The sequence below is a fragment of the Nycticebus coucang genome, chromosome 11 (genome assembly GCF_027406575.1).
Source record: "Nycticebus coucang isolate mNycCou1 chromosome 11, mNycCou1.pri, whole genome shotgun sequence".
NCBI lineage: Eukaryota > Metazoa > Chordata > Mammalia > Primates > Lorisidae > Nycticebus > Nycticebus coucang.
In genome coordinates this window covers 28,407,496-28,432,587 of record NC_069790.1, presented here as the reverse complement: position 1 = coordinate 28,432,587, position 25,092 = coordinate 28,407,496, and the positions used below count along the sequence as shown (strand labels likewise).

Here is a 25,092-nt window from a genome sequence, read left to right as displayed (position 1 = left end):
TCTGATAATTACTAAAATTTTATGCATTCAAAAACACTTTTAGGCATATCTCATCATTGGGAAAATGCCAACTACCTTCCGCTGGGGAATTCTTTTTTTTTTTTTTTGAGACATAATCTCACTTTGATGCCCTCGGTAGAGTGCTATGGCATCATAGCTCACAGAAACCTCAAACTCTTGGGTTCAAGCAATTTTCTTGCCTCAGCCTCTTGAGTAGGTGGGACTTCAGGCACCCGCCACAACACCCGGCTATTTTTTTTTTTTTTTTTTTTTTTTTAGAAACAGATGTCTTGCTGATTTCGAACCGGTGAGCTTCACCAGCCTTAGCCTCACAGAGTTCTAGGATCATAGGCGTGAGCCACTACACCTGGCCCTGGTGGGGACTTCTTAAGGGGATCTTCATACTTAGCAGTTTTACTCTAAACAAACAGAATTCAAACAACATAAAGCAGGCATAGGCTTAAATAGCACTTTTATTACTAAGGGCAGGCAGAAAGGCTTTTGGCCTGGTGTGCTTACTATCCGCTGAGCCTTAGAATTAAGCAGGCTTACCTGTTTGCCAGGTGCTGCAGGCTAGACCACCAGGAAGGCACCCTCCACCACAAAGTGTAGTGCCCCTAGGGAAGCACAAACCCAACAGAGAAATTGCTTCAATCTTACCAGGGACACAGTATAGGCCCAGAGAGAGGCCAGGAGTTCGCTCACTGACTTTCTTTCACAGGCCAGGAGTAGGGAAGATTTCTTTCCCATTAACCCTGTGTATTTTGGCATAAAGCATATACTCATTTGGACTAATTCTCACCACATATATGGGTGAGTAAGTCATTTCCTGAGGTCCACTTGTTCCTGTAAGGCAGGAAGGATGGCTTCCCCAGAACTGATGGCTCCAGCATGCTGCCTTTGAAAACTTCAGGTCACTTGGAACGGCTCTGATCGGCAGGTGTTGGCATAGGGAGGACACAGCTGCTCTAAGACTGAGAATTTATGGAGTCAGAGCTTTCCGTCAGGAAAGCATTTACAAGGCCCAATCTCTTTTTACAGATGAGAAAACTGAGGCCCATCTGAGTTGAGATTGAGGGAATAGCCAAAAAATTACTCAGTGAGCTGGGAGCAGAGCTGGTATTGCACACTCATTACTACCTTCCAGCCTTCACTTTGCTGGGCTTATTGACCAGAGCACAATTTTCTGCCCTTTCCTGGGACCTCCATCACTAGAATTCTCTCATTCACATGTGGGGACATAGCCAGTGACCCTCTGACAGTCCAGTTCCACCGCAGCTGGTTCCGTTTGCAGCCCATAAGACAAACAATGATTTGGCTAACAAAGGCCAGGGTGAGTGCCAATGACATGCTCATGCTTGATATGAATCACTGCAATTATAATAATTGAACTGATTGTTGTGGACAGTGCCAGTTGTAAGGAAGGATTGTGCTAGATCAGAGAGCCCATTTGTTGCCAGGCCAGTATTGAGCTGACAGTCCAGGACTAGGAATGGGCAGAATATCTCTATTGAGGGTGAAATCTGGACTTGAGTTACACACAGCACCTGATACGTAAAAGGACCCTTGAGAAAAAACAGGAAAGGAGGGAGAGAAGGAGGGATGGACGGAGGGACCAAGGGAAGGTTGGAGGGAGGGAGGAAAGAGAATGGGACGGAGAGGGAAAGAAGGATTTCAGTCAGTGAGATTTCACTTTAGCTGTTCAAAAAGATAGCAGAAAGTTGAATAATGTTATAGTTTTCCCCTCTCTGGTGCTATTTTCTGCAATCTTCAAACCATGTTATATCATTGAAGCAGACCGCAAGTAAGAAAGAACTGAAAACTTCGTGTTAGCTTCTGCATTGCAGATTGCACTGTGGGACTAAGATCAGAGAGAAAACTCAGGAGTCTCTGAAACCAAACTGATCTATATTTGATTTCTGGTTTTTTTTTTTTTTTTGCTAACCATGTGAAACAGGAAAATGACTTAATCTCTTTTAGTTCCCTCTTCTCCAAGAGATAAAAGTATGTACCTTATAGGACCTCTGCCAAATGCTGCTTTAGCACCCTAGACTTTGTCTATTATAGCACTTTTTATCATTTATCACAATCACTTGCTTAAGGTTTATTTGCCTTCATTGCTGGATCAAAGGCACCTTGAAATCAGGGACTGGGTCTGCCTTGCTCACAGCTAAATCTTCAAGTAGCACAGTGCCTGGCACATACATACTCGCTAAAAGGGTGGTTAGGTAGATGGATGGGTGGGTGGATGGGCAGTTCGGTGGATGGAAGGATGGACGGATGGATGAATGGTTGGAGAGATGATTCAAGAAATTGAAAAGATTCAGGAGAACGTAAAAGGGCCTACCCCAGAGTCTGGAATATACCAGGAACTTAAAAATTCCTTTCCACTTTTGATGGATGACCTCACCTCCTCTTCTATCTTTATGCTTCAGGACTATTTAACCCTAAAATAATTTAACGCTCAAAAAACTCTCTTTCCTTGCCAGTTGCAATATTACCAAGGCCATGATTTATGAGTTGCTTTCATAAGATTTATTCTACACTGCTACAGCCATCATATATCTGAAGAGGCACAAATGCCCATGTGAACCCAAAATGCATAGAAAAATATTATAATAGGAGAAAACAGTGGCTCTTCTAAATGGCAGCTGGAGGTACATCTTTTTTTTTAATTAAATCATAGCTGTGTACATTAATGCGATCATGGGGCACCATACACTGGTTTTATAGACCGTTTGACACATTTTCATCACACTGGTTAACAAAGCCTTTCTGGCATTTTCTTAGTTATTGTGTTAAGACATTTACATTCTACATTTACTAAGTTTCACATGTACCCTTGTAAGATGCACAGCAGGTGTAATCCCACCAATCACCCTCCCTCCGCCCATCCTCCCCCCTCCCTCCCCTCCCTTCCCCCTTTCCCCCTATTCTTGGGTTATAACTGGGTTATAGCTTTTATGTGAAAACCCTAAATTAGTTTCATAGTAGGGCTGAGTACGTTGGATACTTTTTCTTCCATTCTTGAGATACTTTACTAAGAAGAATATGTTTCAGCTCCATCCATGTAAACATGAAAGAGGTAAAGTCTCCATCTTTCTTTAAGATAGAGACCATGCTTTTTCCATGACTTAGCAATTATGAATTGGGCTGCAACAAACATTCTGGTACAAATATCTTTGTTATGATGTCATTTTTGGTCTTCTGGGTATATACCTAGTAGAGGAATTATAGGATTGAATGGTAGCTCTATTTTTAGATCTGTAAGTGTTCTCCAAACATCTTTCCAAGAGGAATGTATTAATTTGCATTCCCACCAGCAGTGTAGAAGTGTTCCCTTTTCTCCACATCCACGCCAACATCTCTGGTTTTAGGATTTTGTGATATGGGTTAATCTTACTGGAGTTAGATGATATCTCAAAGTAGTTTTGATTTGCATTTCTCTGATGATTAAGGATGATGAGCATTTTTTCATATGTCTGTAGGCCGTGCACCTGTCTTCTTCAGAGAAGTTTCTCTTCAAGTCTCTTGCCCAGCCTGTGATGGGATCACTTGTTCTTTTCTTGCTTATACATTTGAGTTGTCTGTGGATTCTGGTTATTAGACCTTTGTCAGAGACATAACCTGCAAATATCTTCTCCCATTCTGAGGGATGTCTGCTTGCTTTACTTACTGTGTTCTTGGCTGTGCAGAAGCTTTTTAGTTTGGTCAGGTCCCAGTAGTGTATTTTTGAAGCTGCTTCAATTGCCGGGGGGGTCCTCCTCATAAAATACTCACCCAGACAAATTTCTTCAAGGGTTTTCCCTGCACTCTCTTCTAGTATTTTTATAGTTTCATGTCTTAAGTTTAAATCTTTAATCCAATGAGAGTCTATCTTAGTTAATAGTGAAAGGTGTGGGTCCAGTTTCAGTCTTCTACAGGTTGCCAGCCAGTTCACCCAGCATCATTTGTTAAATAAGGAATCTTTTCCCCACTGAATGTTTTTAATTGGCTTGTTAAAGATCAAATAATGGTAAGTAGCTGGGTTAATCTTTTGTTCTCTATTCTGTTCCATACATCTACCTCTCTGTTTTTGTGCCAGTACCATGCACTTTTGATCACTATCGGTTTATAGTATAGTCTGAGGTCTGGTAGCATGATTCCTCCTGCTTTGTTTTTATTTCTGAGTAATGTTTTGGCTATTCAAGGTTTTTTTCTGATTCCATATAAAACAAAGTATTATTTTTTCAAGATCTTTAAAGTATGACAGTAGAGCTTTAATAGGGATTGCATTAAAATTGCATATTGCTTTGGGTAGTATGGACATTTTCACATGGTATGTTTTTCTATTTGTTAACATTTTCAGCTATTTCTTTTCTTAGAGTTTCGTAGTTCTCTTTATAGAGATCTTTCACGTCCTTTGTTAGGTAAACTCCCAAATATTTCATCTTTTTGGCACTACTGTGAATGGAATAGAGTCCTTAACTGTTTTCTCAGCTTGACTATTTTTGGTATATATAAAGGCTGCCGATTTATGTATGTTGATTTTGTAACCTGAGACACTGCTGTATTCCTTGATCACTTCTAAGAGTTTTGTAGTAGAATCCTGGTGTTTTCCAGATATACAATCATATCTGCGAAGAGCGAAAGTTTGATCTCTTCTGACCCTATATGCATACCCTTGATCACCTTTTTTTCCCTAATTGCAATGACTAAAACTTCCATTACAATGTTAAAGAGCAATGGAGACAATGGGCAGCCTTGTCTGGTTCCTCTTCTGAGTGGAAATGATTTCAATTTAACTTCATTCAATATGATGAATTTGTGGTTTGCTGTGGGTTTGCTGTAGATGGCTTCTATCAGTTTAAGAAATGTCCCTCTTATACCAATTTTCTTAAGTGTTCTGATCATGAAGGGATGCTGGATATTATCAAAAGCTTTTTCTGCATCAATTGAGAGAATCATATAGTATTTTTTTTTTAATTTGTTCATGTGCTGAATTATACTTATAGATTTATATAAGTATAAATATTTGTTCTTATTTATTAAGAATAAATATTTGTTCTTATATATTGAATATATAAATTCAATATATTCATATATTGAACCAGCCTTAAGACCCTGGGATAAAACCGACTTGGTCATGACGTATAATTTGTTTGATGTGTTGCTGGATTCTGTTTGTTACGATCTTGTTGAATATTTTTGCATCTATATTCATTAGTGATATTGATCTATAGTTTTCTTTTCTTGTTGGGTCTTTTCCTGGTTTGGGGATCAGGGTGATGTTTGCTTCATAGAACGTGTTGGGTAGTCTTCCTTCTTTTTCTATATTTTGGAACAGGTTGAGTAATATAGGTACTAGTTCCCCATTAAAGGTTTGGTAGAATTCTGATGTGAAGCCATCTGGTCCTGGGCTTTTCTTTTTAGGGAGATTTTGTATGGTTGATACTATTTCAGAACTTGATATTGGCCTGTTCAACATTTCCACTTAATTCTGGCTAAGTCTTGGAAGGTAACGTGCTTCCAAGTATTGGTCAATTTCCTTCAGATTTTCATATTTCTGAGAATAAAGTTTCTTGTAATATTCATTAAGGATTTTTTAAATTTCTGAGGAGTCTGTTGTTATTTCATTTTTGTCATTTCTGATTGATGAAATTAGAGATTTTACTCTTTTTTTCCTAGTTAAGTTAGCCAAAGGTTTATCTATTTTATTGACCTTTTCAAAAAACCAACTTTTTGATTTATTGATCTGTTGTATAATTCTTTTGTTTTCAATTTCATTTAATTCTGCTCTAATGTTAGTTATTTCTTTTCTTCTACTGGGTTTGGGGTTGGAATGTTCTTTCTTTTCCAGTTGCTTGAGATGTCCCATAAGTTGTTAACTTCCTCTCTTTCCGCTGTCTTGAGGAAGGCTTGCAGTGCTATAAATTTCCCTCTTAGGACTGCCTTTGCAGTATCCCATAGGTTCTGATAATTCATGTCTTCATTGTTGTTTTGTTCCAAAAATTTGTCAATTTACTTCTTAATCTCATCTCTGACCCAGCTATCATTCAGCATAAGGTTATTTAACTTCCATGTTTTTGTATGAGTATGCAGATTCCTGTTGTTACTGAGTTCAACTTTTATTCCATGGTGTTCTGAGAAGATGCAAGGAATAATTTCTATTCCTTGAAATTTACTGAGGTTAGACTTGTGACCTAAGATGTGATTGATTTTGGAGTATGTTCTGTGGGCTGATGAGAAGTATGTGTATTCAGTTTTGTTGGGATGAAATGTTCTGTAGATGTCTGCTAAATCCAAATGTTGGATGGTTAGGTTTAAATCTAAGATTTCTTTGGTCAGCTTCTTATAGGATGTATCCAACACTGCCAAAGGATTGTTGAAATGTCCGACTATTATGGAGCTGGAGGAAATCAAGTTGCTCATGTCTTTTAGAGTTTCTCTTATAAATTGAGGTGCATTCTGGTTGGGTGTATAAATATTAATAATTGAAATCTCATCATATTGAGTATTACCCTTAACAAATATGAAGTGACCATTCTTATCCTTCCTTACTTTTGTTGGTTTAAAGCTTATTGTGTCTGCAAATAGAACTGCAACACCTGCTTTTTTCTGATTTCCATTTGCCTGAAATATGGATGACCATCTTTTCACCCTGAGTCTATATTTATCTTAAGGTAAGATGTGACTCTTGTATGCAGCAAATATCTGGCCTGAGTTTTTGTATCCAGTCAGCTAACCTGTGCCTCTTTAGAGGACAGTTTAAACCGTTCACATTAATGGAGAATATTGATAAGTGTGGTAAAATTTTGGGTATGTAGTTTTTCGAAAGTCCAATGGACATTTTTAATCCTTTTGCCACTGTGGAAGTTGGAGTTTGATCAAAAGTTTCTGAGTGAGTTTATTTTTGTGGTAGAGGATTGTGCTTGTCATTATGGAGGATAGGTCTGAGAATATCCTGAAGAACTGGTTTGGTTATGGTAAATTTCTTCAACATATGAATGTCATTAAAGTATTTAATTTGTCCATCATAAATGAAACTCAGTTTAGCTGGATACAGGATCCAGAGTTGAAAGTTATTTTGTTTTAGGAGATTAAAAGTTGATGAACATCCTCTTCTGGCTTGAAAGGTTGCAGAGAGATCTGCAGTCATTCTAATATTCTTCCCTTTGTAAGTAATGGGTTTCATACGTCTGGCTGCTTTGAGAATTTTCTACTTCATATTAACTTTAGTGAAATTAATTATGATGTACCTGTGGGATGTCTTATTTGGTTTGAGTCATACTTGGGTTCTGAAACTGTCTGCTATCTGAATTTCAGAATCTCTTGGCATGTCTGGAAAATTCTCTTTCATAAATTCATGGAGAAGGGCCTTTCTGCCTTGCGAAGCCACTTCATCACTTTCAGGGATTCCAATGAGGCAGGTATTAGCCTTCTTCGACTTATCCCATAGCTCTCTGAGAGAATGATCTGTTTTTGCTCACCATTTCTCTTCCTCTTTGAGAGTTTTGAGCGTTCAAAAGCTTTGTCTTCAATGTCACAAATCTTTTCTTCTTCTTGCTCTACTGTATTACTGAGAGATTCTACTGTATTTTTCAGATTTTTGAAGGCTGCAAATTCTTTCTTCAGTGCATCAAAATCTTTGGTGGTTTTTGTCTTTAAATTTGTTGAATTATTGAGCCAACTTTTGAATTTCTCCTCCAATTTCTAATTCTGATTTTTGAATTGGTCCTCGAATTTCTAATTCCAAATTTTACTCCATTCTATTAATCTTGTTTGCAATCCAAATTCTAAATTCAATTTCTGACATCTTGGCCAGCTGTTTATAAATGGGATCTTCAGTTACATCTGCCATATCTTTCCTGGGCGGGGGGGGGGGGGGTTGATCTATTCTGTTTGTTCATGTTACCAGAGGTTTTCCGCTGATTTTGCTCCAAGATTATTTTACACCATTTGACTTTTCCCCTGGAGTTTTGTCAAGGACCACTACAGTGCTATGGCCTGAGTAACTGGGGACCTGTTTGTTGTGGTGGGGCTAAGTGGCTCTGTCTCGTTTTCAGCTGGTCTCTGTCTGACCCTAGTGAAACAGTTACTCTGGGTTGAAGTCTCAGCTGTGGAGAAATACCAGCAATTAAGTCACCCCTCCCCCCATAGGTAACAGTTGGGAAAGGAAAATCAAGCCTTCCTACAACCACACACCCAGGGCATCACTTGGATAGTCCTCGGTCAATTGGCTCAGTTCAAAAGGTCCAAATCAATTGTCTAAGTCAGCACCTGTCTCAGGTGGGAGAGTTTAAAAGGTCTCTGGCAACAAGATTACAGGGGTCTGCTGACAACTCAAATATGACTTGTCCGGTGCTCCATGAAGTCAGGAGGACCCACCCAGCAAATAGATTAGTCTGGGAAGGTTGATGCCTCCTTCCCACCTTGCACCTCTGTCACACCCAGTCACTGATAACCCCACAGGGCTGTGATCCAGTTGCCTCCAATGAGCAGATACTCCAGGGGTTTGTACCTGCCTGAAGCACAAGGAAATCTATGTCTGCTCAGGCAGGCCACTGCTCTCTGTTTCTATCCAGCAGGGGGAGGTGAGGCCTGAGAACCTCGGGCACTTGATGGAGGATGGTAGGTGTTCACTCAGTTCAGCCCCGTCCCTGATTGATGTTACTGACAGACCAGAACAACTTTGTGGGAATTAGTTCCTGTCCCTGCTAAATTCCCATGCAGAAGAGAAGCTGTTTTGAGTTCCCAGAACCTGTGCCTCAGACCTTGTCTTTGCTCCTACAGGTTTGTATTTGCAACACGGTTAGCTGTCAGTTCTAGCCTCCTGCCTTCCTTTGTCTATAGGCTGATGATCCCCTGAGGGCTGGGTGCATCTTAGGCTCAGTAAAGTGATCCTCTGGGTCAGCCCTGCCCTGGGAATTTCCCAGGTTGTGCGTGCATTTTCTAGTCCCCACACTCCACCCAGGCCGGTACTGCCTCAGGAAAACCCTTTACTCACAGGGCCTGCATTTGCATCCCAGATCTGTTCTGCGGTGGTTATCACCTGAGAAGATGCCCGGCCTCCTCTGCTTGCCCAGAGAGACAGTGGGTGTGACTTCAGAATATCCGGGGGTGAGCCCTATTGTTGACAAAAATGGCTGCTGCTGTGTGCCTCAGGGCACCGCCACTCCAGTGTGGTTCCCTCTCAGCCGACCATCCTCTCCTCACTCCCGTGCCTCAGAATCAGCACTGACCAGCTGCAGTCCAGGCCCTGTCCACACCCCTCGACAAATCACCCAAGAATCTGGACTCCTGGGGGACAGGCCTCCAGACCTCAGAGTGCGAGTAGAGGGGAGTGCTGGGAGCTCAGAATTGTAGGTAGAGAATATATACAGTTTTATACAGTTTTATGCCTGTCATGAGAACACCATGGCACCCTAGTAGGGGAAGTAGGTCCAGTTTTTAGAGGGTTTTTCCCATGGAGTATAGTAGGAGGACCATTGAACTCTGCTCATTTGTTTGTGGGGGCACTCAGAGCCAATCTCATGAGGGAGGGGACTCCCGTCTGCTTGGTGTTGTATTTTGTACCTTTTGTTTGTATCCTTGGGGTCACAGCTCGCCTCAGCAGGGTTGATGTGTGTTCTTCAACCTTCTCTCTTGGTGCAGATCTAATCCACCAGGTTACTTGCTAAATTTCTGTCCTTTAACTCTCCTTCTGGACAGTAGCCTCTGTGGAAAATTGGCTTCAGTCAGTCATCTTGTCTCCACCCCGGAGGTACATCTTAATTGTCTCCTTCTCTCAGAGCTAACCTCTTCAGGAAGGGACTGAATAAAATAAAATAATAACTATCAAGAAATAACTGAGTAAAATAATCTCTCTTTTTCTTTCCATTCCAGCAGCACTTTAGGTCTAATATTGCTTTGTAATGCCACACTTTCTTTTTGTGCTATGGTGACATGTACATGTGGCCAGGGGCTAGATCCCAGCAGGTGGTCAGTTAGGGCTTATTGAATAATGAATAAATTGATGTCTTATTTTATGTTTTAGTTGATTCCTGTGGTTAGAGTCTGCATCTTGCTTTTATATCTGCATCCACATCTAGTGCAATATTTTGTGCCAAGTGGGCCATAAGCTGTAGGTAAATATTTGTTGGATGAATAAATGAATGCCCCAGAGGGCTTCTGGAGGAAAGACATTCCTCTGATGAAAAGAATTTGTAAAGAGGCAGGCAGATGCTGGCAGGAAGAATGTCTGAGGAGGGGAGGCAGGTCTCTAGACTGAATGTTAGCAGAGGTGGTGAAGTTGTGTCTAAACAAACAGCAGAGCAGGAAAATGTGAATGATAAAGGAGGAAACTGTCCACCAGGAAAGCAGCTCAGGCACACCAGGAGGACTCTTAGCAGCTCCAGCACACCAGGAAAGCAGCTCCAGCACACCAGGAGGAATTTTATTTTAAATGAATGCCCCTTCCTTGACTCACTGGTTCTAAGAGAGGGACATGATAAGGGGTTGACAAAGGTCATGGTGATCGTGATAACCAAACTGGAGCTCCTATGGCTTTTATCTCTGTCAACCCCTTGTCACCCTTCATCGCCTCCCCTTCACTGGTAAACCTCTTGCTTGCAAGCTGTTTGCTCAGTTTCCACTTACACTTCATCTTACTTGACTGTGACTTCTATCCTTGTTGCCCTGTGGGCTCATTAGAAACCCCCTTTTTGGTGCAGTAATGGGCTCCCCTCATGCTTATCTCACTGGAATAGCTTCTGATGCTGTAAACCACTTCCCCCTTCTTAAATGTCTCTTGCTTTGCCTTTCAAGTTGTCCATTTCATGGTTTCTCTCTGCCGCTCTGGTCTCTGCCCATTTCCTACTTCTCATCTCTTATGAGGCACTGTGTCAAGACCTTCTTCCCTTATCAGGGTGTTTTGATGGACAGCCTGTGTCCTGCCATTTAGTTTGGTGGCCACAGCACTATCTGTACACTAGGGCTTTCATTCCTGTTGCCCCAGGCCAGGGCTCTTTTCTGAACCCTGTGCCTCTTAGAGACAATCATTTGCTGTCCTGTAGCCAACTCTTTCCAGCAAGGATAAGCTGAAAACATCACCATTTGCCAGGCCCACTTCTCCTCTGGTCTGCCCATCTCTGTAAATGGCATCACCACCATCCAGGTGCTTAGGCCAAAAACAATTCATCTTCCTCTGCCCAAGGCAATAGTCATATCCTGCCTTTACTTCTCTGTGGATGGCCAGTCCATCACCAACTCTCTACGTCTTACAGATCTACCACATTTTCTCTAGCTCCACTGCTACCATTGAAGAGCAGACCAGTAGGGTCACCTTCCCGGGCCTCTTACCTTCCCACTCTCCCATCTTCTCTTCCTTTATCCAGTCTCACTCTACATCTGGACCCTGTGTCCTCCCTGCTAACATTTTCCCATCCCTCTAGACAGTTAAGCTCTTAGCATGGTTTTAAAGTTCTTAATTATCTGGTCCCTACTTAATTGAATCCCTGGCCACTCAGGAATGCCTCTTCCTGTATCAGCCCACCCCGAAGACGTGCCTGTGTCCCTTTCAGCCATCAAGCTGAGCCCCTTCCAGCTCTCCTGTCTTGTCTCTGGTCCTGGCAGGCCACCCTCAGGCTGTGTATTCCCCCACCTCCACTCCAGAGTCCACTTGTCCAAAAGACTCTACTTACCCTTGGCTGCTGGAGTAGATACCTGGGCCATTGAGTGCCTCTTTGACTAAGCTCAGGATGCCATGGTAGCAGAGGTTACTCATTCTTCACTCCCTTTTGGGGAACTTTAGGCCTTGTTGTTAGATTCTCCTCCTCTGAGTCTGCTTCTGAGAGAGCCCTGAACAAGGCTACTCAAGGCCAAAGGTGACTGGCCAAGGTATGGGGAAGAGCCTAACTGCTCCCCTTCATCTAGCCTTCCAAGGGTTGGGATGCTCTGCCATTGACACCCCTTTCACTCTTACTATGTTAACCATTGCCTCCTTATTTGTTTTTACCCTTCAATCAAATGCAAGTTTTGAGTTTCTGTCTTTCACTTATCCAATCCTTGGAGCACTTATGATACCCTGGATACCATTTATAGCAGCCAGGGCCACCATTCCAGTTTGCCATTGGTGCCCAGGTGAGAGGACTAGTAGGGGTTGAACGTAGGTTGGGCTTTCCTTGTCAGGCCATGTGCTCTGATTTGGGACTGTGTCCCCCAGAGGAAGCATCTTCTCCACATACAAGCGCTGTCCAATTTCCAAGCCAGGAACCTGCCTGAAAAAAAAAAACACCTTTTTCTAGTTCACAAAAGGTACCCAATAGGGTAAAGGTGACCCATTAGTCAGAAAATAAGATAACAAGCTATTATCCTTCTAGCATGAGGGGATAAAATATAAACAAAGAAATATATAACCACACAGTAAAACATTTCAGCTAGTAAAAGGCTCTGCGAAGAATGAGAAAGAGTGTCTGGGAAACCACTTTGGATTGACTGGTCCAGGAAGACCGCTCTGGAATGCTGAGATCTGTATAGATGGAGGGGAGTGTAGGGTAGGAGGGAGAGGCCAAAGTGGTTGAGGTCTACGGGGCAAGAGAAGAGACAAATGAGATGACCAGGGAGAGGTGGCCAGGGGCCAGATCACACAGGGCACCCTGCCTTGTTCACTGCGGCGTGCACAAGGCCTGGCCCTTCCTGTTTATTCTACAAATATCTGTTGAATAAGAAAGTCTCATCATGTCTCTGTGTACAGAATAAATGGCCCAGGACGGAAGCTCTGTGTGGCCCCAGGGCCCTCTAGTGACCATAGACTACAGCACAAAGCCCTCCATGGTTTTATTATCTTCAGAAAACCTCTGCCTAGCTTGGTCCGTGGGACCCAATTTAAGGGCCGTGGGACCCAATTTGAGGGCCCAACAACAGTTCTGGAATTTGTCTTATTAACTGTTCTCTGCAGGTAGGACGCAATCAGTTACAAACATCACCGATATGAGATGCACAGTTGGGTGCATGGCAGGCCTTCATCTCTTACCCAAGCAGAGTTTCCAAAGAGAATACATGGATGTCTAATTTCTCAGGGGAATGCAGGGATCCTGTACTGGTGAAAAGCATTAGCAAGCAGGCCAACTAACAGCCTTCAGATCTTGATGTTTTGTAGCACTTAGGATGATCTCCAGGCAATCTCGCATTTCAGGCCTGGCACTACTTAGCTGTGATGGCCTGACAAGATCACAGCAACATGCCATATACTTTGGCCCCTCACGTAGTTCTGAAAACCCAAGGTTGGGCATAATGTGTACACCGAAGACATATTGCAGCATGTGCACAGATACAACATACTGTTCCTGCTGTTGTTGTTTGCTTTCACTTGGATCCCAACCCATCCTGGGCCCATTAAGCTAATCACCCAACAAATTCTGAACTGTCATCTCATTTTGAGGCTATTCCATGCCTGACTGAAAAATCTGTTTTCCCTCACTTTCCCTGGAAGAAGCCCACTGCAACCCATTTGCAAATGTGTGCATCAATAAATCAAAAGTGACAGCAGAGACTGGCTTTTCTGGGGGAAAGGATGGCAGAGACAGGGACACTCTCCTTCCATCTATTTTCCAGGGGATCCTCCTATACAATGTTTGCAGCTTCATTTGAAATATTCTAAGGATACGGCATGTTCAGCTTCTAGTAAATTGTTCTCCACACCAGTGAATCTTTCATTCCTCTCATTCTCTAAAGCCTCTGCATGTGTTTTTCTGTTAGTCTAGTCATTCTCCACTGAGCCAAAAGAAGGAGTCTGGCTCTCCTTGATGTTTACACGTATTTTTTCTTCAGTTGTCACTTACCCAAGTGGAGCACATACATTCTTTAATTTTTCTTCACTAATCAGTCTCCAAATTCCTTTGCACTTGCTCCTCAGGTGAGTCCATCAAGTTGACATATTTCTGGAGTTAAAATGCCTGGAAGAATATAGTAATCCAATTGCAGCCACCCAAATCTGCAAGATTCTTGATGTATTTTCACCATACTCCATGCCATATGTTTCCACAGATTCACTTCCAGGAATGTTCTGTGCCTCCATTTGCTACCCTGAAAATGCATAGTCTCATCCTTGCATTTTCTAGTGGAGCCTTTTCTTTTTTATTTTATTTTATTTTAGAATGTTATGAGTGTATAAATCTTTTTGTTACATGAATTGCTTTTGTACAGTTTGGGTCAAAATTTTAAGTAAGCCCATCACCCGATTAGTGCACATTGTACCCACTGGGGTAAATTTACCTGTCCCCTCCTACTCTCTCCTACCTGCATTCTTTCCATTGAGTTTTACTATCAAATATGCACATGGGTGTTGATTAGTTCCCATTGAATAGTGAGTACATGTGGTGTTTTTTTTTTTTTCCATTCTTGTGCTACTTCACTTAGGAGAATGGTCTCCATTTCTATCCAGGTTGTTACAAAAGGTCTTAGTTCACCATTTTTTATGGCTGAATAATACACCATGGTATACATATACCACATTTAACAATCCACTCGTGTACTGATGGGCACTTGGGTCAATTCCACATCTTTGCAATTGTGAATTGTGCTGCAGTAAACATTCCAGTGCAGGCATCTTATTGACAAAAGTGCCTTATTTTCCTTTGGATAAATACCCCACTGTGGGGTTGCTGGATCAAATGGTAGGTCTACTTTTAGTTCTTTGATGTTTATCCATACAACTTTCCATGAATGGAGGTTACTAGCATGGATGTGAAAGAGAATGGAACTCTTACACACTGTTGGTGGGACTGAAAACTAGTACCAACTGAGACTTGAAGGTATTAAAAGTTAAGATGTATATTGATCAGCCAGTATTGCTAAGTGAGAGTGCAAAGAAATAGTCTTTCTAGTCATTCTCGTACACATTTTTGAGAGTTCCAATTGGCACACTTTTTTTGGAAGCCACTTTAACAATAACTGTTAAAATAAAAAAATACACGGGCTGGGTCTGTTGGCTCATTCAATAATCCTAGCACTCTGGGAGATGAAGGCGAGAGGATCACCTGAGCTCAGGAGTTCAAGACAGCTTAAGCAAGAGAAAGCCCCCACCTCTACTAAAAATAGAAAAAATTAGCCAGGTGTGGTGGCATACACCTGTAGTCCCAGCTACCCTGGAGGCTTGAAGCAGGAGGATTGCTTGAGTTCAGGAGTTTTAGGCTGTGCAAATTATGATGATGCCACTGCACTCTAGCCAGGACAACAGAGTGAGACTGTCTCAAATAAATAAATAAATAAATAAATAAATAAATAAATAAATGTCACAGACACTTCACCCAGCAGTTCAACATCCCTGAATCTATACTGCATATATAACATATCAGTGCAGCACTGTTTAATGATACCCCCAAATTGAAAATAGCCTAAATGTCCATAAATTGGAAGTTATCACATAAATGAATGAAATATATTTTGAAATACTCATACCATGGAAGACCAAGCAAAAGTTAAAAAAGAAGTGAACACAGATCTATGTGTATTGACATGGAAAGATGCTTAAGAAATAGTTCTTAAATTCAAAAAGCAAATTGCAGAACAGTATTTATGGTATGAGATTATTTTTGAAAAGCATTATTCACTATTTACAGAACCAAATCCATAAGGATTCACTGAAATTTCTTTTTTTTTTTTTTTTTTTTTGTAGAGACATAGTCTCATTTTATGGCCCTCGGTAGAGTGCCATGGCATCACACAGCTCACAGCAACCTCCAACTCCTGGGCTTAAGCGATTTTCTTGCCTCAGCCTCCCAAGTAGCTGGGACTACAGGTGCCCGCCATAACGCCCAGCTATTTTTTGGTTGCAGTTCAGCCGGGGCCGGGTTTGAACCCACCACCCTCGGTATATGGGGCCGGCACCCTACCGACTGAGCCACAGGCGCTGCCCTCACTGAAATTTCTTAATGCTGCTTTTTTCTGAGGTAGAGGACTTCTTTAAAAATACATATTTAAATTATTCAACTTTTTCTGTTTTCCAACAATAAGAGGATATTATTTAAAGTTTAGTAAAAACAATAGAGGTATTCCTTTATTTCTGCTCTGCTCTTTGTCCAGAAAGATGAGTTTTTATGACACCTGGTTTCTGTTGTCCCTGTCGTCCTCTCCATCTGTCTCACACATTGAGGAGCTTTCTGTGGGATAATCCCAGAATTCTTTGTCTTCTTCCACAGACCATCTTTTTAGGATTTATTACTTTAGCACTTAAGGTTTTCTTAAGGTTGCTCTCAAGTTTTAAACTACCCCCCTGGGCCCCTTTAACCATCTATTCTTTTTCTTTTCTTTAATATGTTCCCATTCTGTATGGATTATTTCATTTGAGGGGTCTTATTATCTATTTTTGTAAGATTTTGATCATTTTCTAACCATCTATATCTTTTTTCCCTCCACCTTTAATGAGAGGTGATACTTGTTTCCCAGTCTGCTCAGAATTGTTCATTAATGTTTATTTCATTTTTAAAAGAGAGCCAAGGGAATTGGGGATGGTCTTTTGTTACTGAAGAAATGATCTCTTTTATTTTGTCTTATTCTTAGCATTTCCTGCCCAAATACTTTACACATTGCGTGTTATCATAAGGATCATTTTTGTTAGGTCTTTTTACATCTACTTTATATTCAGGGTGGCAATTTATTTAGGCAATGTATTTAAAAAATATATCACTTCTACAAATTTATTTTTCATTCTTTTAAATTTTTGTACAAGCAATATTTATAGAAAATTATAAACTGTTAAGTAAGCAAAAGAGAAAAAGATGGAAATCACTTATATTTTCACTATAAGGTATATCACCTTCTAATAATTGGGTTTATAGTCTTCTAGATATTTTCTATATCTACATATACATAAATATTTACCTTTTCTTAAAAATGAAATGATACTTAAATTATTTTTTAGACTGATTTGTTTAATACTTAACAGGATAGCATGAAAATTTTTCTATCATTAAAGTAAGTAGGAACAGTAAGCACGGAGTTTATTTTATGTCAGGCACCTGGCTTAGTATTTTATTTTATTTTTAATCACAATTTATTTTATGTTCATCTTTTTTTAATTGCACTTTATTTAGGGTTCTCTCTGTCTCTGTCTCTCTTTTATTCCATTAATCTCTTCTTTTTTAGCTTTCTCCTATACCTGGCTATACTGAAATGAACTATAGTTGTTATTTTCTCTTTATAGACTCAGCATTATACATATTAACCAATGCAATGCTTGCAACAATGCTACATGCTGAGTCATATTATTACGCTCACTTTATAGATTTAAAAACTGAGGCACAAACAGATTAGATCATTTGCCTAAGGTCACACAGCTAGTAAGTGGCAGAACTAGGTTTTGACCCTAGACATTTAGCTGTGCTCTTGACCACAAAGCTGTAACTCGAACTGTTATCTTCGTGGCTAAGTACATGATATTTAACTACTCCCTTCTTTCTGTGCTGTTAGGTTCACTCTTATGCAGAGATCATCAATGAACACCTTGATCATATATATGTCTGCATATATGTTCAATTACTACCTTAGGCTAGATGACCATAAATAGAATTGCTGAGTCAAAGAGTTGACACATTTTTTTAAAAGGCTAGATACATATTAGTCAAAGTTTTTAAACAATAAGATTTCTAAGCCTCTCTGATTCTGGATTTCTTTTTTTTTTTGTAGAGACAGAGTTTCACTTTATTGCCCTCCGGTAGAGTGCCGTGGCGTCACACGGCTCACAGCAACCTCCAACTCCTGGGCTTAGGCGATTCTCCTGCCTCAGCCTCCCGAGCAGCTGGGACTACAGGCACCCGCCACAGCGCCCGGCTATTTTTTTGTTGCAGTTTGGCAGGGGCTGGGTTTGAACTCGCCACCCTCGGCATATGGGGCCGGCGCCCTACTCACTGAGCCACAGGCGCTGTCCAGCCTCTCTGATTCTTATAATTCATCATCCCTTTCTAAAAATGCAAAACTATCTTCTGGGGTCACCAGTATTTATTTATTTATTTGTTTGTTTACTTATTTTTGAGACATAATCTCACTCTGTTGCCCTGAGTAGGAGTGCTGTGGCATCATAGCTTACAGAAACTTCAAACTCTTAGGTTCATGTGATCCTCTTGCCTCAGCCTCCTGAGTAGCTGGGGCTACAGGTGCCCACCACAATTCCCAGCTGTTTTTTTTATTTTTAGTAGAGACAGGGTCTCGCTCTTGCTCAGGCTGGTCTCAAACTCCTGAGATTAGGCAATCCACCCGCCTCGGCCTCCTATGCAGCTTCTCATTTTATTTCCTCTACCTTCCTTCTACATTATGCCTATTTCTGTAAAATGTTTAGCAAGACAGTACATTTTCAAAAAGCATTATGTCTTATGTTGTCAGTTTGTCCAGTACCTTGCATCTCCTAAACTTCACCGTTTAGCTGGGTATGTGCAGAGATGGCATGCTGCCCCACCGTTTGATTTAAAGATAAATTTTCATAATACAAATGTTTTTCTTTTCTCTATATTATTTTTTCTTTTAAGCTTCTCAAGAACTGAAATAAAAGTATAGTATATACTAATTTTATTTTCTTAATTTCATCATACATAAATTCAGGGAGACTGCCTGACAAGAATGAATGATGTATCAGAGATCAGAAAGTCAAAGCTCCCACCCTCTGCCTCTACCTTGTTTTATGACCTAGAGGAAATCACTTAATCATTCTGCATTTCATTTTCCTTATTTGCCAAATGATGAAGGTGAACTCAATGATTTTGAAAAACTATTACAGGATTTTTAAAGAAGTGACAGGTTATCTAAGAGTAAAGTTGATCTTTAAAAAGTATTGTGTGACATTGGGGCAAATAATGTGTATGTTTGGAGAGGGGGAAGGTTAGGAGAAACTGAAGATTTATTTCAACGTATTAAGAATATCTTGTGCTTTGTCACTTGACCAAGGCCTCTTAACAGCGTGCATTAGTGGTTTGTGAAACATATACTTGTTCCACTGAAGCATGACAAATGGCCTCTCACTTTGAATTCTTCTACATGGGAAAGAAAACCCTTCCATGACAACAGCACTGGAACATAATTACAGGCTGCAGGTCTGGGGACAAGAATCAAGACAGTCATTGGCCACAGTCGAGAGAAAAGACAAGAGCCAAAAGCCCACCCCGGAAGAATCAGGACAGGGTGATGTCACAATAATAATAATAATAATAATAATAATAATATGATAACATTAGTGAGACTTTCTATTTGCCAGGTGTTGCCCCAAGAATTTATATACACTATCTCATTTAATTTCAAAGTGCCTCTAAAAGATAGCTTATGAAGTAGATGATGTTATTTTCTTACAAAAAATGAGTAGTGGGGAGCTCTTAAAAGAAGCTGGATAATCCACGTCAACTTATTCAGCCAATAGTTGTCAGGGGTAGGAATTCAACCTTGAGAGTTCATTCATATATTTAACACAAGTTTTTGTTTTGTTTTGTTAAGTGCCTGCTGTATGCCAGGCACCCTTCTGAGGGCTGGCAATGCTGAAGTGAATGATACAAAATTTTTGCTTTTGTGGAGTTTAGTCCCTAGTGGATGAGACCAGTCAAAATAAGGCAAGGAATAAATAATAATTTCAGATGGCAGTAAGTGCTATGAAGAAAAATAAGGTCTCTGTTAGGAGACCGACTGGAGTAGCGGGAAGGCTACTTTGTACAAGGCTGGCAGGGAAAGCCCCGGGAAGGTCACCTCAGCTGAGCCCTATGTGCTAGAATAGGTGAGCCTGGCAGAGACCTGTGGGAGAGCATTTTACATGGACAGCCCCTAAGAGCAAAGGTGAAGGGACTTGAAAGAGCCTGGCTTGTGCTAGGAACAGAGGGAAAGCCAGTGTGGTTGGATGACAGTGGAAAAAGGCAGGATGTGTACAGTGGAGTCAGAGAGGCAGGCAGGCTCCCAGTGACTCAGGACCTGCCAGCCACAGCCAGGTGTTCAGATCTCATTCCACATGCAGAAGGAGGACACTGGAGAATTGTATGCAAGGGAGTGGTCTGATCTCCAGTCTCTCCAGGTGGCTTTCTTCACCTTCTTGTTACATTGCCAACAAGGAGTGACTGGAGAGGGATAAATTGTTTATGTAGCCTGCAGGGGCAGCCTAAATCCAGGGAAAGTTAGGGGTTGGTGTTTCAAATGAAACAAAGTTCTGGGTTTTTTACAGAATAAGACTGAGATGGACAGTGAAGAGTCATCTAATCTAAAAGTCTAACTTTAGGTAGGAAGAACTTAGTCGATCCATAAAAAGACTGATCCCTCTGTCTGGGCCTCAATATATGGAAAGCAGTGCACTAGATTGTTAACATCCATGACCACTTCTAGGTCTGTGGGTTGTGCTTACTTCGTAGACTAAATCTCATCCAGAATAACATGTGGATTCCTAGTGTGTAGGAGGCATCTCAGGAATTACATTATCTGTGAAATCTATACTGTGTGTGCATGCCTATGTGTATGGGGGGGTTTATCTTTGAAAAAATATTTTTGAAGATGTCAACATTTTCACATAATGCATCTGGATTTTTTGATAAGTGGCATTGTATAGATGTTTCTAGAAATGCATTGTAAACTAAGCAATTTGATTTCTTTCTTTGAATGTTCTTTATAAACAAATGCTTATAGTAAACCCACTAAAATCCGTTTATGTCACATATAGAATGAAATTAATAGTTTAGGTTAAAAACTAACTATTTTAAAATATTGTCCTCTTACTTTGACAGAAGTATTAAGTTAATGATCACATTTATTCAGCAAACTAAGTTTGAATAACAACATAAGCTATCACTAATGCACTGTGTTTGTATGTGTGCCTGTATGTTCTGACTACTCATATGTAAGTTTATAACAATTCAGGCCTAACAATGTACATTCATTTGTATGGAATGACCTTGGCAGGCAGTCAGTTGAACATCCTGATACAGAGCACCCTAGAGAGCAAGATATTAATTGTGGAAGAATTTCATTTAAGCTGTGCAGTGTAAATTAAGTAGGATTTGGGAAAAATTACCACTCTTCATTTAATTTTTATTTATAAATACTACATTTGTTTCTCCGGGGTGTATGTGTAGGGGAACACTCTCAAACTGTCGTCCAACATGAAGTTAGAAAAGAATAACAGAGCAGAAACACAAGCACAGGGCAATCTAAGGACAGGCTGTGGGTTACCCTGGGGTTGTAGGATGAGAAAAATAGAGTTTCCTTATCTAAAAGGGCTGAATAAAAGGACATTTTTATGGTCTCCCTCCCTCAACATTCTGTGTTTTGAGGGAAAGGACTTTTCTGCTGGCTAATTAAGCTAGAAAATATTTTCCCAAGGCCTTATAGCCATGAGCTCAGAGGACTCTAATAGCTCCACTCGCATTATAAATTTAGCTGTTGGCACTAGGATGGTTGAGTCAACTGAATGAGCAGATTTTCTCCTATTGTCTGTTTCCTAGGTTGATGAATAACAATTTCACCCTCTCCATTTAGTTGTAACTCTTTCACTCTGACACTTCAGATTGCTGAGAGGTTTCTGGAAATTTTCTAAGTCACACATTGGAGTTAATTCAAGGAGATGATGCAATTCCAATTGAATCATCAGTGTCTCTGCTGTCAGACCAAGTATTTTAGTAGTTCAGTTGGTTGAGTTGTGCAACTCTACAGACTTAATATTACATACTTGCCAATTTGCGTCTTGCCCTCAAGTCTTAATAAATAGGCTAAAGGCCTGATTGGAAATTGTGAGATAAATTATATGTTTTTTTATGCCAAGTTAAATAAATACTGTTTGAAAGGATTACTAGAGGGTACAATCAAGTTAATTGCTTCAAAAATCTTTATTTGATTTACTGGGCTCTATGAAAATTGTTAAGCTATTGATTCTATCACAGTAAGTGATCTGAAGAAAGTGGGGCTGGGTCCACAAGGTTTCCAGTTATGTCCCCTCCCTCATGCCCAGAACCACCCCATATACGAGCAAAGTCCCCCAGGACGGGAATGCAAGTACTGCTGACAGACTGTTGTTCCCCCAGAGAAGACACATGTTGACAATTTGACATTCAGGCTGACAGACTGATTTCTTTATTTTATTCTAGATGCTGAAGAATACCAGCCTCCAATATGGAAATCGTACTGTGAGTACCAGAAGTGAAAATCTCCTCAGAAGTCTTCATCAGGCCTGCCTTTTGGAACAATTTTTGTCCTTGGTGTAGTACACACAAGGTCCCACATCACAGTGCTGAAAACCCAAATCTCTCTTTTTCCACTAAGGAGAGATAGTAGTCAGAGAGAATTAACTCAGCCCCTCTCCCTTGACTAATATATCTAAGAACCAGCTGCTGGGGTGGCACCTGTGGCTCAAAGGAGAAGGGCGCCGGCCCCATATACCGGACGCTGGCCCCATATACTGGATGCCGGCCCCATATACCGGAGGTGGCAGGTTCAAACCCAGCCCCAGGCAAAAACTGTAAAAAGAGAGAGAGAGAGAGAGAACCAGCTGCTGGCGACTCTCCTCAGGAATGCTTGGAAAATGGAGGTGCACATTCTGAATCTCTGCCTTTTAGTTTGGAGCTTTATTTTTATTTTACTTTTATGCACAGTTGGTTGGCATTAGGAGTTCAAGACCAGGCTGAGCAAGAGTGAGATCCCCCTCTCTACTAAAAATAGAAAAACTAGCCAGGCATCCTGGCAGGTGCCTATGGTCCCAGCTACTTGGGAGGCTAAGACAAGAGGATTGCTTAGTTTCAAAAGTTTGATGTTGCTGTGAGCTGTGATACCATAGCACTCTATCCAGGGTGATAGAGTGAAACTCTGTCCCCCCAAAAAATGAGTGAGTGTGTTGACTTCTGTGATTTATGTTCTTGGCTGATTATCTAAAGCTGTGATATCAGATGACCATTAACTGCTGAAAAAAAAATTATTTTCTTGAGACAGAGTCTCACTATGTCACCCTTGGTAGAGTACTGTGGTATCACAGCTCACAGAAACCTCTGACTCTTGAGCTTAAGCAATTCTCTTGCCTCAGCCTCCCAAGTAGCTGGGATGATAGGCACCAGCCACAATGCTTGGCTATTTTTTGGTTGAAGTTGTCATTGTTGTTCAGCAGGCCTGGGCCGAGTTCAAACCCACCTGCCTCAGTGTATGTGGATGGAGCCCTAATCCCTGAGCTATGAGCCTAATTGCTGAAAAATTAACAGAGAGTGAAGAATGATATTTCGTCACTAAGGATGACTTGCAAGAAACAGAGATCATATCTGACCATCACTCAGCTGCCTCACAAAGGTGGGCTGTTGTCATCACCTTGAACTTGTTTTTTCTCTCCTTAGTATCATATCCCTGACTCAGCAGTTCTCCACTGAGAGAGGGAAGATCTGGGGTAGGATAGACCCACTGTGTCAACAGCCATGGGATGCTGGTTCTGGTTCAGGCTCAGTAATAAGAATAATCATTGCTGCTCATTGAAAACCTGTCCTGTGCCCGCCACTGCACTAAGCAACTGTATCTTAGATTCTCACCACTGCCCCAATACATGGATACTATTATCTCCATTCACATATGAGGAAACCACAGCTCACAAAGCCTGAATGACTTGTCAGAGATTTCATAGAAAGTGGTAGGATGGCTTTCCAAGTGGAACCCAGAAGCACCTGACCCATAGCCCACAACTCTCCAAGACTCTTCATATTTAAAACTTCACACATACATATATATACTGTAGACACAAACGTACTGGCATACGCACACTTCTATACATTTATGTATGCATTTGTTACAAAAGCAATACAAAGCTACATAAAAAACAAACATTTGGGAAATACATAAAGCAGGGAGTAAAAGTTTCCCACAACCCACAAACCAGGATTTCCAACCCCCTCTTCTTCTTTCCCAATAGCTAACCCCTGTCAGTTTTAGAAGACATATCCTTCTAGTTGTTTAAAAACCCATGCTTAGCATGCAGGCATTTTGTTGTAGTTTTTGTGTTGTTGTGTAAAAATGGCTTTAGGCTGCACTTGGTGTCCCTTCAGCCTATTTGTTTCACTTCACAAACATCTTGTTTTTATCCTTCCTTGTCATCACATCCAGAGGCACCTCGTTCTTCATTATACTGGTCTGTTCTTCCATCTGTGAAATAAAGGGGGTGTACAAGGTCTCTAAGGGGCCTTCCAATCTAATGCTTCATGTCCCAATCTTCTATTTTAAAAGGCAGAGCTAATGACTTAGTAATTGGATGGTATTTTTTGTTTGTTTCCTAATGGAGTGTGAAGTACTCTGACAGTAAATCAACAAAATATCTGTAGTGAGAGGTATGGAGTGTTCTCTGACTTACTGAGTCTTGCACACTGCAGGCACACAGCCTTGCGTGCATTAACTAGCTAATAAGTATTTGCTGAGTACATGGCAGAGAACTTTGCTGAAGTGAAAAGACGGTATTGGCTCAAGTCACTTTTCCTTTTTCTAAGAGACCTTGTGCCACCTGATAGATCCCTTTAAAAGCATTTCTATGTCCTGAGGAAGGTAGAAAAAGCATTGCTACTTCCATGTCACAATATCAATTTTACCTTCATTTTTGGTTTTAAGTTTCACTTTTAGATCTAACCAAGTTGTACTTTTAAAATTTGCTCTAGAGTCATAAAACTTGACCTGCAAAAGGATTGGTTGAAGTCATTTAGTACAAACCTACCATATTTTTCTGTGTAAAATGAACTCCCATGTATAATGCACACCCATGTTTTTGGCTCGAACTTTCAGAAAAAATGCTCCTTGAGAAACTGGTCTGTTGTCAGCTGGGAGAGACATATTAGGAGAAGGCTAATGTTCCTCTGGTAAACATGCAGATAGCAACACCTTCCCACAGATGCCCACTCTGTGAAGGCTGCCCCGGCCCTCTCTCCTGGGAGCCCTTCCCTCCCTGCCACATCAGGGTGAGGCCAAGATGGTCACAGGCATGGCTAGTAGGGCGGGAGCTTCTGACACAGGCCAGCTGGGTCCCTGGAGCCTGTGTGGGGTTCCCGGTCACCTCTGTGGGGCCGGCCCTCATCCCCACACAGCCACAGCCTGCCTCACCAGCCCTATTACTACCCCTTCCTGGATCAAGATGTTCAGTAGAAGCCACTTACCCACTTCCACTGGATC

General features: G+C 41.1%; 1 protein-coding gene across 1 annotated transcript in view; it reads left to right on the top strand.

Annotated features, from left to right (window-relative positions):
* CHN2 (chimerin 2) overlaps positions 1-25,092 on the top strand; it is a 452,170-nt gene that overhangs the window by 177,301 nt on the left and 249,777 nt on the right. The window contains exon 2 of the mRNA XM_053608457.1: positions 22,056-22,094. Within this exon, the coding sequence (XP_053464432.1) occupies positions 22,056-22,094 (39 nt within the window). The remainder of the gene's footprint in view (positions 1-22,055; positions 22,095-25,092) is intronic.